The 12967-nt window shown below is 54.9% G+C and overlaps 1 protein-coding gene across 1 annotated transcript; it reads right to left on the bottom strand.

Annotated features, from left to right (window-relative positions):
* Positions 1-6674: 6674 nt before the first annotated feature.
* On the bottom strand, positions 6675-10888 carry LOC309450093 (cytochrome P450 2G1-like; the record flags this gene model as incomplete). The annotated part of the gene is made up of 10 exons (XM_082072756.1): positions 6675-6856; positions 6925-7066; positions 7731-7918; positions 8004-8145; positions 8525-8701; positions 9323-9483; positions 9830-9979; positions 10212-10374; positions 10423-10473; positions 10883-10888. The coding sequence occupies 10 exons, from the start codon at positions 10886-10888 to the stop codon at positions 6675-6677; spliced, it is 1362 nt and encodes a 453-aa protein (XP_081928882.1).
* Positions 10889-12967: the final 2079 nt, after the last annotated feature.

Raw genomic sequence — 12967 nt, 5'->3', positions numbered from 1 at the left:
CTGCAGAGAGTCCAGCGCAGGGCAACAAAGATGCTGGAGGGAGTGGAGCATCTCCCGGGTGAGGAAAGGCTGAGGGAGCTGGGGCTCTGGAGCTGGACAAGAGGAGACTGAGGGGGGACTCATTCATGTTTACAGATATCTAAAGGGGGAGTGTCAGGAGGATGGAGCCAGGCTCTTCTCGGTGACAACCAGTGACAGGACAAGGGGCAGTGGGTGCAAACTGGAACACAGAAGGTTCCACTTAAATATAAGAAACTTCTTCCCAGTGAGGGTGCCATAGCCTGGCCCAGGCTGCCCAGGGGGGTTGTGGAGTCTCCTTCTGTGCAGACATTCCAACCCGCCTGGACACCTTCCTGTGTAACCTCATCTGGGTGTTCCTGCTCTGGGGGGGATTGGACTGGATGATCTTTTGAGGTCCCTTCCAATCCCAAAGATACTGTGATACTGTGATCCTGTGATCTCTGTCTTCTGGTCGCGGTGGTATCATAGAACCCATGTCTTTAACATCTGTTGTTGCCATGATTGGATGAGCTTCTTCTTCCTGTATCATGGTTACTAGTTCAGACAGATTCGCGACCGCAGCGGTTAAAGGATCAGTGTTGGCATTGAGCCGCCTAAAATCTATTGTAAGTCGCCACGTCCCGTTGCGTTTTCTAAATGGCCACACTGGAGAGTTAAAAGGAGAATGGGTATTTATTACCACTCCTTGCTCTCACATTTCTTGTATAACCAGTTTAATACCTTCTTTGGCACCCAGGGGAAGAGGATATTGTTTCACATTTGTGACCTGGCTCTATGGGAGTGCCAGTGCAGTTTGCAATAGTCTGAGGTGTAACTGTGACATTCCAAAAGTCCACAACAGTCCTTTTGAATCCTTCCCCTGTCTCCCTTTGAGGGTGTCCATACCGAGCAAACTGTTTGGAATGTCTCCAATCACCATCTTGATAGTGACTGTGTTCTCATTCCCCGGCAATAACAATTTTACCCAAGCAACTTCCATAACTTCTGTTGACCCTAAAGCACTAAGGATGCAAAAACGTCACCTCAAGGGAAAAACTCCACACCTTTCAGCATCTGCTTCGCTTAGAGCAGAAATCTGTGCACCGGTGTTGATCAAAAAGGTTACAGGTGCACGCTTAGGACCCACTATAGCCATGATCAATAAATCTCCACCTCTGGTATATGTGAGCTGTCAGATATAAATCCATCCTCCATTCCCCCGCCCACTACTAGGGAATAGAGGTTCTAGTTTTCCTGTTTCTGGGAGAGACTTTCAACCTCGGCAGGGGAGGGAGCTGAAGCTATAACAGGTAGGAATTCTTTCATGCTCTGTGAGGCTTCTTTTGGATTTGGCCACCTTGGTACTAGTTTACTACGTTCATCAAGGGGTAAGCCTTCCATTATATCTCTGGAAACTCCCTTTTTAATTCCCCAAACCCATCATTGTTGTTGGACTGCAGGCTGTTCTCCCTTTCCTGTTTTAATGTATGGATGCTCCTTTCTTGGGGCACCGATAGCAGCAGCAGTACTGGCATAGAGGGGCAGATTCTTGACTTCAATATGATGAATTCCTCTCAACCTTTCTTCTAGGATTTTTACTGGGCCATATTTCCTATTGTAATCTGTCAGTTCTTGTGCTACTTTCCCCCACGTCCACACCTTTTGAGTATTGGCTTGGTTGGGGGAAGCTGGGGCAGGGGTGAAGGGGGAATCCATGCTGTTATCAGCTCCATCTCTCTGGCTCCCACTCTGGTACCCTGGCTCCTAATCACACATTCCAACCTTTCTACTGGGCTCATTAATGTGATTGTCCTTTGAAGGTTAATCCCAGTAGGTTTAAGTGACTCTGGAAGTCCCCTTATCAAGGGAGTCATCATGTCTGGATTTACCGGCAACATCACTGGGGGTTCACATTCGGGAGTTAATTTCCTCTTATGTATCATTTGCAAGCAGGCTGCTTTGTGTACTCATTCTAACAACTGATCAGGTGTGCCAGGGGCTCTCCCCTGTCTAAAGGGTTTAACCCTCCAGCCCAACAAGCAGCTGGCTGGGTTAGAGACCATAGGTCACATCTGTCACCAGTTGTTAAGAAAACTCAGTGCCCCCGGTAACCATTTGCTTCTTGTTCACTTAAGTGAATTTGGTCTCCCCCAGTTAGGGGTATGCGCCACACGTATTCAGTTTCAGATTCTTTAGGGAGGTGACCACACTCTTTTTTTGTTTAGCCAGTTCCATGGCAGTGTAAGGTGTTTGCTTAGTTGTAATGTGAGGGTCAGTATCCTCCTCACTTGCATAAAAAAATGGTTTTCACTAAGGGTCTTACGTGTGGGTATTCATCATAACGTTTTCCCGTGTCCTTTAATACTTTCTGAGGGTAAATCTGATTTATTTGTCGGATACTTTTCTCCTCTAACTTCCACTCCCTCAGCACTCCTGTGGTTTTTAAACATTCTTCCTTTAGACCAGCTTTTAATGAGCAGTTTTCTTCCCTCTCCTTTTCTAATTGTTGAAAACTATTTTCTAATTGTTCTAAACTTAAGGTAGTTTTTTGCAAAATCTGCACTAGATTTTCAAGAGATTCTATAATTTTGCTTTCATTACTATGTCGCCTGAGGCGATCTTCAATTGCTGCTACTAGGCTGGCTCCGAGGACAGCACAGGCTACAGCTTTATCTTTATTTGATCTAAACTTAGACTTAGTCTGTAAAGAAATCACTCGGTTGACTACACTCTGTAAATTAGCCCAGTTATCACGAGCCCATTCTTCTCCAAGTATGAAGGGTTGAGCCCCATACTTTGCTAAAAGTGTATGGAATGAGTCTTGATCTTTTGCTAACAAAAAATCTCGATTATCAGCCTTTTCAGTCATTCTTATTACGAAGGGGCGTGACTCACTCTGGGAAGGCACAACTCGGTTACAAAGCCACAGCAACAGCTGCGTCACCCTTCTCTTTCTCGAGTGGTTGAAGGGGCCAAAATCTGCTATGGGGAGGCTCAATGTAGTTACATAAACAGACAAGATTACCCCTTCACTCTCCCTAGCAGAAAATTCTCATCAACATGAGAGCAACACCCCTTTTGCACCTGGAGAACTTTTGGTTTGACTCCAGGAGACAGAGCCCTCCCCTCGAGTTTGGGCGCTCTACGCCAAGGGGTGTGTGGTGTGTGGGAAATCCGAATCGTCCCACTTGCGTTCTGGACACTTCTCACCGATCACGGCGCAGGGCCAGGTGCGGCTGGAGCAAAATGTCCTTCCCTGATACAGACCAGACATCACCTGCACCCTCTGTTTCCCAGAATCCTGTCTGTGATGCCAATTTAATGTCACGGTCCATTCAGTGATGGATTTGTGATGGTTCATTTACCTTGACCTCGAAGTGCAAAATTAAGGCAACCAAAATGCCAATGAGTTATAATTCAATCAAGCACTGTTACTTTATTATTTCACCCATAAAGTGGCACGCGACAGAGAGAGGGAATAGAGAAAAAGGGGAAAGGAAAAACAAAAAGGGAAAGAAAAGAAAAAGGTGGAAATGAGTATTTGGTGACCACCAGACAAGTTCCAAAGGCATCGCTCAGGTCCCATAGAGTCCTGCCGGCCTTGCACCATTATTGCAAGGGCTGATTGTTCTTACAATGAAAAAATCTCCCTTGTGTGCAATTGCTGGCTCCCCAAGAATAACTTGTATCATTGCCCCTCATCTTCTTCATGTGACTCCTGCTGCTGGGAAGGGGGCACAGATGGACAGACCTTGACTGACATTCAGACCAATCAAGGGGACTATTTCGTCCCACTAGCATCAGGCTTCCTATTTAAGGAGAGTTGGGATTTTCTGGCTGGGAGGACAGACACGAAGACAGAGGGTCGTTCTGGTTTCTACTCTGTTTCGGTGCAGTTCTGTTTGACAGTTCTCTCTAGTTTGGCCTTTCACCATACAGAGGGATCTGGCCCGGCTGGATCGATGGGCTGAGGCCAATTGTATGAGGTCCAACAAGGCCAAGTGCTGGGTCCTGCACTTGGGTCACAACAACCCCATGAACGCTGCAGGTTCGGGTAAGAGAGGCTGGAAAAGGAACTGGGCTTGTTGGTGCCAGCGATTAAACATGAGTCAGTGTGTGGCCAAGGTGGCCACCAGCATCCTGGCTTGTGTCAGCCGCAGTGTGGCCAGCAGGCCCAGGGCAGTGCCCGTCCCTGTGCTGGGACCTGGGGAGGTCAGACCTCAAACCCTGGGGGCAGTTTTGGGCCCCTCATGCCAAGAAAGCCCTTGAGGTGCTGGAGCGAGTTGAGAGAAGGGAACGGAGCTGGTGAGGTGCCGGAGCACAAGTGTGATGGGAGCGGCTGAGGGACCTGGGGGTTCAGCTGGAGAACAGGAGCTGAGGGGAGACCTTCTGATCTCTGAACTGCCTGAAAGGAGCTTGGAGCCAGGGGGGTCGGGCTCTGCTCCCCAGGAACAAGCGCCAGGAGCAGAGGAAACGGCCTCAAGTTGCGCCAGGGGAGGTTGAGGTTGGATTTAGGAACAATTTCTTCCCCAAAGGGCTGTGGGGCATTGGAACAGGCTGCCCAGGGCAGTGCTGGAGTCACCATCCCTGGAGGGCTGGACAGACGGACATGAGGTTCTCAGGACATGGGGCAGTGCCGGGGGTGGGTTATGGGTGGACTTGATGATCCTGAGGGTCTCTTCCCACTGAAAGGATTTGGTGATCCTGTGGTCAATGATTAACCCTACCCCCCCATGATTAACTGGGGTAAACAATGGTTAACCAGAAATCGACACGCAAGGGCAAAGGACATTGTGCAATTAGCAGCACAATTAATAGTCAATAATTAAAAATAGTGCTGTCAATAACTGATGATTAAGCATGTCAGGTGATCGATTGCCATTAATTAAGCGCACCTTGCAATTAATCAGAACTGATGCAGGCAGTAATTAACGATGAAACATCTTGGGCGATCCATAATCAATGATGTGTAGAAAATTAATGAGCACTAATGAAGAGCATCAGGTAATTAATAGTTGATAACAAAGCTCTTAATGCAGTTATTGATTGTTAATTGAGAATGTTGTGGAATTAATGATTAATAATGATTAATCACTACATGTGTTGGGTGATTAACAGTCCAGAACATTGTGCAATCAAGCATCAGGGATTAATTGGGGTTGATTAATGAGGGTGGAGCTAACAAGTGGGATGAAGCCGAGGGGGAAGAGGGTGGGGACACTCTGGGTTTCGGGGGTACGTTCTGTGTACACCCTCTCAGGGCTTTGCACGCTCACTCGGGGCTTTGCATGGATATGCATGGCTTTGCACACTCACTTTGGGCTTTGCACACTCACTTTGGGTTTGCACGGATCTGCACACTCAGGGCTTTGCATGGCTCTGCATGCTCAGCTTGGGGATTTGCACAACTCTGCACAACTTTGCATGGCTTTGCACACTCACTTGGGGCTTTGCACAACTGCACAGCTCTGCACATTGCTTGGGTCTTTGCACACTCACTTGGGGATTTGCACAGATCTGCACACTCCCTGCACACTTGCTCAGGTATTTGCACAGCTCTGTATGCTTGGCTGGGGGCTTTGCATGGCTGTGCACAGCTCTGCATGGCTTTGCACTCTTGTTGCACACTCCCTGCACACTTGCTCAGGGCCTTGCACGTTCTTTGAGGTTTTGCACAGCTCTGCACGCCACTGGGTTCTTGGGGAAGGCAGGTTCTGTGCCCCCCACCCCATGTCCCCCCAGAATGATGATCAGGGTCCCCTGTGTCCCCCCGGTGATGACACAGATGCTGAGTTCACCAGAGACTTTATGGGGGGCTCAATGCTTGGAGGGGGTCCTGGTGCCGGGGGGTTCCCAATGCTGGGGGGTGGGTCCCAGTATTAGAGCGGGGTCCCAGTACTGGGGGTCCTGGTGCCAGGAGGGGTTCCTGCTGTGCGTCGGGGGGTGGTGTCCCAATGGTGGAGAGGGGTTTTCAGTGCTGGGATGGAGTTCCAAATGTCAGGGGGTCCTACTGCTTGAGGGTCCCGATGCTGGGGGATCCCAGTGCCAGGGGGGTTCTCAGTGCTGGGGAGGGTCCTGGTGCAAGAGGGATTCCTGGTGCTCGGGAGGTCCCTGTGCCGGGAGACCTGGGCGCCAGTGGGTCCCAGTGCTGGGGTGTCTGCAACGCTCGGGGGATGTCCTGGTTCCAGGGGAGGTCAAGGTCCCAGGGGTGGTTCCAGTGCTGAGGGTTTCTGTACTACGAGGTCCTGGTGCTGGGGTGGTCTGAATGCTGAAGGGGGATTCCAATGCTGTGGGGGTCCTAGTGCTGGGAGGAGGTTCCTGGTGCAAGGGGGGTCCTGCTGCCCAGGGGGGTTCCTAATGCTGGGGGGGTCCCAGTGCTGCAAGGGGTTCATGGTGCTGGGGGAATCCTGGTACCTGGGTGGTGTCCCATTGCTGGGGGAGGTCTTGGTGCTGGGGGGGTCCTGATGCAGGGGTTCTCAATGCCGGGGGGGTCCCAGTACCAGGAAGGGTTCCCAGTACTGCGGGGCTCCCTGTACCAGGGCGTCCTGGTGCTGGGGGTGTTCCCAATAACAGGGGGATATCCCAGTCCTGGGGGGGTCTCAGTGTGCGGGGGGGCAGTTTGGGTGCTGGGCGGGGATGTTCCTGGTCTGGGGAGGTCCCGGTGTGGGAGGGGGTCAGCGCGGCACCATGCGCAGCTGGTAGAAGGGGGGGATTTTGGTGAAGCCGAACACCACTGGTTCCAGCGACAGCTGTTCCGGGGGCTGCAGTGGCTGCAGTCGCAGGTTCTGCAGGATGGTGCAGAGGAACAGGAACAGCTCCATCCTCGCCAGACCCTCACCCAGGCACAGCCGCTTCCCTGCAGGGACACAAGGGGGTCAGAGGGAGCCAGGGGTGCAGGGCCCCCACCCTCAGTGCCAGGGCTACCTGAGGAGAAGGGGACAAAGGCATCATTGCGCTTGAAGCGGCCACTCTCGTCCAGGAAATGCGTGGGGTCGAAGGCGTTGGGCTGTTTGAAGACGGAGGGGTCATGCAGGACGGAGCTGAGCAGCGGGTACACGTCGGTGTCCTGGGGAGTCAGAGGGGACATGCGGTGGGTGGGGGACACGGGGCAGTGTGCACCAAGTGTGCACAGGGAAGTGTGTGTGCAGCAAACGTGTGTAGAGAAGCTCGTGTGCAGCAAGCGTGCGTGGGGCAGCATGCAAAGGGAAACGTGCACGCAGCAGGAATGCATGGAGTAGCATGCATACAGCAAATGTGCATGGAGCAGCGTAAATGCAGCAGCAGGCATGGAGCAGCACTCATGCACAGGGCAGTGTGCACAGAGATGCATGTGTGCAGCAATGCGCATGGAGCAGGGTGCACGTGGAAGCGTGCATGCAGCAAGTGTGCATGGAGCATGCAGCACACTTGCATGGAACTGTGCAAATGGGGCAGCATGCACAGAACAGCACATGTGCAGCAAGTGTACATGAAGCTGTGTTAGCGGGGGGTGAGCACAGGACAGTGCAAACAAGGCAGAGTGCATGAAGAAGCAAGTGTGCAAGGGGCACGCAGCAAGTGTGCAGGGAGCCGTGCAAACGAGGCAGGTGCACAAGGAAGCAGACATGCAGCAAGGGCGCATGGGGCAGTGCAAACATGGGAGCGTGCAGAGAGCACTTTGTAAAAGGCAGTGTGCACAGAGAATGGTGCATCCAGAATCGCGCACAGAGAATTCTGCACACCACCGGCACCTTGGGGATGAAGTAGCCACGGAAGACGATGTCGCGGGTGACACAGTGGGGGACGTTGAGGGGGATGAGGTCGCTGCAGCGCTGGATCTCGTGGATCACGGCATCCGTGTACGGCATCCGGCCCCGGTCCTCCAGAGCGGGCGCCCGGTCGCGGCCGATCACCTGGTCGATCTCCTCGTGCACCTTCTCTGCAGTGCCGAGCAGGACGGGGGTGTCAGGGAGTGACAGGGTCCGCACGGGTGAGTTGGGGCTGGGTGGGATGCGCCCGCTCACCCTGCACGTGCGGGTGCTTCATGAGCATGAGGAAGCCGTAGCGTAGGGTGGAGCTGACGGTCTCGGTGCCGGCAAAGAAAAGGTTGAGGGTGGTGAGCTCCAGGTTCTCCAGCGTGAACTCCGAGGAGGGGTTTGACTTTTCCTGGGGGGACACACATACATGGAATGTGGAGGTGCAGGGAGTGCCCCATAGTGCACAGGAGCACCCCAGGCTTTGCACAAGTGAGCTGGGTGCGCATGAACAGCTCTGGGTGCAGGGCATCAGCCCAGGGTGCTCAGGGGATGTGGGTGAGCAGGAGCACTGTGTGCACAGGAGCATCCCATGGTGCATGTGACCCCCTCTGGGGTGCAGGTGCCTCCCCGGCGTGCAGGAGATCACCCCAGGCACACAGGAGCACCCCCGGTGAGGGGATCTCCCCTTGTGCACAGGAGCATCTGAAGTTTTGCACAAGTAAACTGGGTGCAAAGAGGCCCCACCCGGGTGCAGGTGACCCCCCCTCCCAGGTGTCGGTGCCCCCCACCTTCTCCATGTGCTGCAGGAAGCAGTCGATGAAGTCGCGGGGGGCCCCGGGCTGCAGCGAGGCCGCATTGTCCCGCACCCTCCGGGCGATGAAGCTGCGCATCCGCTCCAGCATCACGGGGATGCGCCGGTGCGGGCCCGGCAGAGGCTGCATCAGCGTCTCTGCCATGTCGTACACCTGGTTGGGGGGAGACGGATGTCACTTGTCCCACAGACACCACCCTGCATCCCAGGAAGCCGCCAGGCCCCCCCAGCCACCCCTTGAATCCTGCCTGTCCCACCTGCACCCAGAGACTGGGAGGTCCAGAAACTCTTGATCACCATTGCACCCCCCAACCGCCCCCATTGCACCTCCCTGTAGTCTCCCCACTGCACCACCGTGACACAGTCCCCCCCGCACTCCCTGGACACCCCCCAGCCACCCCTTGCACCCCTTGGGGTCCCAGCTGCCATCCAGGGGTGCTGAGCTCCCAAAAAGTCATTGCACCCGCTGACACCTTCACCTATTGCACCCCCCCCAATGCACCCCTATGACACCTCCAGAACCCCCCCAGCCACGCTTTGCATCCCCCAGGTCGCACCTGCACCCAGGGTACTGAGCTCCCAAAACCTGCTGTTCATCATCAAACCTCCCCCAGCCCCCACCACCCAGCTCATGCACCCCCTGACCCCACATGCACCCAGAAACTGGGTGCTCCCGGAAACTCTGGTTCATCATCGCACGCCCTGGACCCCCCAATTCACTGCCCCCCTTCCCCCATTGCAGCCCCATCATCATCCCCCGTTGCAGCCCCCCCACCTGCGCCCAGGGGGTGCTGAGCTCCCGGAAACTCTCATTCATGAGCCGCAGCATCTCCAGGAACTCGCTGTCGCGATAGTCGAAGCGGTTCCCGAACACGATGGAGCAGATGATGTTGGACACAGCGCAGCTCAGCAGGTACGTGGGGTCAAACGGCTTCTCTGGGGGAAATGGGTATTTTGGGGAGGCGGTCAGCACCCAAGGTTGACCCCCACCCACCCAGACCTCCCCAAACCTTCTCACCCCCACTCCATAACCTGAGTGCAGCTCAGCAGGTACAGGGGAGTTGAAGGGGGGGCAGGAGGATTTTTTGGGGGTGTCAGCACCCAGGGCTGTGCCTGCACCCTCGTCACCCCACCGACCTCCCTCCAATCCCCCTGAGCCCCCTACCCCAGGTGCAGCCCAGCGGGTACGTGGGGGTCAAAGCACTTCTCGGGGGCAGCGGGGGCTGTTCCTGGGGGGTGTCAGCACCCAGGGGTGTGTGTCCCCCACCCAGACCCCCCGTACCCCGGGTGTCTCGCAGCTCCTTCAGCAGCGCTTGCGCCTCCTCCTGGATGCGGCTCTCGATGCTTTTCCGGCCCATCCCGAAGTCCCTCAGCACTGAGAGCGAGAAGCGGCGCAGCTGCCGCCAGCGCTCCCCGTTGGCGAAAACCACCCCTGGGGGGGGACACGGGGGGTCAGCACCCTTGGGGAAACAGCATCCTGGGGAGGGGACATGGGGGGGCAGCACCCATGGGGAGGGGACAGGGGCGTCAGCACCCATAGGGGGTGGGTAGCACCCTTGGGTGGGTCAGCACCTGCATGGGGGGAATATCACGCAGGTCCAACCACTGTCAGTGCGCCACCATTGGAGTCCCACCCCCAGTGTCCCCCCAGTGTCCCCGCGCACCGTGGCCGTGGAAGGTGCTCTCCAGGGTGGGCAGGCGCCCACGCCCAGCGAAGGCCTCGGTGTTGTCCACCAGCGCCTCGCGCACCGCGGCGTGTCCACAGAGCACCAGCACCCGCCGGGTCCCCAGCCACACCGTGAACACAGGGCCGTACTTCTCACTGAGCTGGGGACACCACGGACACTCGTGTCACCCACCGTGTCACCCACCCACCCGCTGCGTCCCCAGCCACACCGTGAACATTGGCCCGTAGTTCTCATGGAGCTGGGGGGACACCAGGGGACACCTGTGTCACTCACCCACCTGCCGTGTCCCCAGCCATACCAGCAACATGGGGCTGTACGTCTGGCTGAGCTGAGGGGACACCGGGTGACACCCAAACCCCCCTGCTCCCCTCACCTTGAGCAGCACCTGCAGGAATCCCCTGTGTCCCCATGTCCCCACCCCTAGCATGTGTCCCCAGGCCCTCATCCATGTCCCAAGCCCCTGAGGCATCAGGAATGTGTCACAGAGGGGTGTGGGGACACAGCTTTCCCCTGCCCCTCCCTGCCCACCAGCAGGGTCCCTCCCAGTGACGTCAAGAGGCTGCGGTGACACATGGCCTGGCCTGGCCGCAGCGGGGCTGGCGGGCGCTGGTGGCCCAATGTCGAGCCAAGGCTGCCATCATCATCACCGTCATGGCACCATTCCCATCCACCTGCTGCCAGACCCACTCAGGGACTCCCAGCACTCACAGCACCCCATAGCACCCCATGGGGACCATATGGACACCCCACAGCACCCACAGCCCCCATGACACCCACAGCATCCCACAGACACCCTACAGCACCCACAGTACCACATGGACACCCCACAGCCCCCACAGCACCCCACAGCACTGCATAGACACCCCATGGCACCCCATAGACACTCCACAGCACCCCATAGATACTCCACAGCACCCCATGGACACTGCACAGTAGAGCTCGAAAGGGGCCAACAGAGCCTGGCAGAGCCCAACACAGCCTGACAGAGCTCAACAGGTCTCAACAGAGCCTGACAGATCTTGACAAAACCTGACAGAGCTTGACAGGACCCAATGGAGCCTGACAGAACCCGACAGAGCCCAAGAAAGCCTGACAGAGCCTGATAGAGCTTGAAAAAGCCTGGCAGAGACTGACAAAGCCTTACAGAAGTTGGCAGGGCCCAACAGAGCCTGACAGAGCCCAACAAAGCCTGATAGAGCCCGACAGAGCCTGATGGAATCTGACAGAGGCCTGTAGGGGAGCCCTGGAGAGGAATGGAGAGCTCTGGGGAGCCAAGACACATTTTGGGGTGCCTTGGGGTGGTGTTAGAAGCCCTGAGGAACCGAGACAAGCCCTGGGGAGAACTTGGCAGCCTTGGGGAATCGAGCTGAGCCCTGGGGAGGACAGTGGATCTCAGGGGAGCCCCAGGGAGATGAGGTGAGAGCTGGGGAGGGTCCAGGGGGTGCTGGAAGATGAGAGGGGTCCTGGGGAGACCTTTGGAGTCCTGGGAAGGCAAAGCAAGCCCTGGGTTATTTTTTAGAAGAGATTCTTATGGAATCTAATTCTGCTTTGTCATTCAGTCTTACCCAGAATGTACTTCTGGCAGAAGTCAGGTAGTATCTGTGGTCTTGCTAGAAATTTAGTGAAATGCAATAACATCTTAATTTTTTATAGAAAATTTCAATACACAATTTTAATAATAATATAGTTATTGTATTTAATTTTCCATCTACACCCTAGAAAAACTAAATTAAAATCTGTATTCAGTCCCATTGCAGATGCAATAGAGGTAGGAAAGTGCAGGTGCTGTCATTTCCAGTGAGGGTCCAGGTGATTTGGTGAGAGTGGTGGGTGGGTCCTGCGGTGATTTGCCCCTCCCCTTTCCCAGGGGATTGTGGGAAGGGGGTGGGCAGGGCCTGGGATATCTGAGCCCCAGCCCCTGGGAAGGGGGCTCATTCTGCTTTGGGGCTGGTTCTCTGTTGGTTCTCTGTTGGTTCTCTGTTGGTCTTTCAGCAGTTGGCAGCTTTTTGAGCTGCTTAATCCAAATGGGCAGATGTGTTTGGAGAAGTGGAGGTGTCTGTTTGCGGTAAGAGCTTCAGGAGCAGCAAAGGTTCAATAGCAGCTGTAGCAGAAAGTATGTCTGTAAACTAATTTATTGATCCAATTCCAGGTGCTTTGCATTTTCCTGGAATTCCTGACTGCGATGAAAATGGAGCATTGTTTTTTGGTTGGTACTACTGTATAACAAGCTGCTTTTATAATCCCTCTTCCTAGGGCTGGTGCTCAGGGTATTTAGCGGGGGTCAGGATGAGCATCTCGTATCTGTAGATGGAGTTTTAGCATTTCTGAAGGAAGCAGCAGGGCCATAAGGCAGAGTGTCCTTCAGGCTATGGGGTGGCTCATTGCCTCCCTGATCACCCACAGAATAGTGTGTTGTCCCTAGAGCCTTTACAGCATGTGGTGGCCCCTGGTAGATCATTCAAATGTACCTCCCAGAACTCAGCCAAGGTGAGCAATGACTAGTGGACTACTACTGATAAATATTATCCGGGTGCTCATTAGTGTGCGTGTGTTTTCTTTTCTTGTGGCAGGTGATGAAGGGGAAAGTGGCAACTGCAGGAAGGTCCCCTTGAGCCCATGTGGTGTTTTCCTATGTTGAGGATGGATTCAGTCCCTGGGCCCTCTGAAAGCTGAGTGGAGGGATAGGGGCTGAGAATCGCAGGGAGGGATTAAAGTTCTCAAAGGGGAAAGGG

The sequence above is a fragment of the Streptopelia decaocto genome (assembly GCF_964273445.1).
Source record: "Streptopelia decaocto genome assembly, chromosome: 25".
Lineage (NCBI taxonomy): Eukaryota > Metazoa > Chordata > Aves > Columbiformes > Columbidae > Streptopelia > Streptopelia decaocto.
The sequence above is the reverse complement of the archived record's forward strand: the minus strand, read 5'-3'. Positions and strand labels throughout refer to the sequence as shown.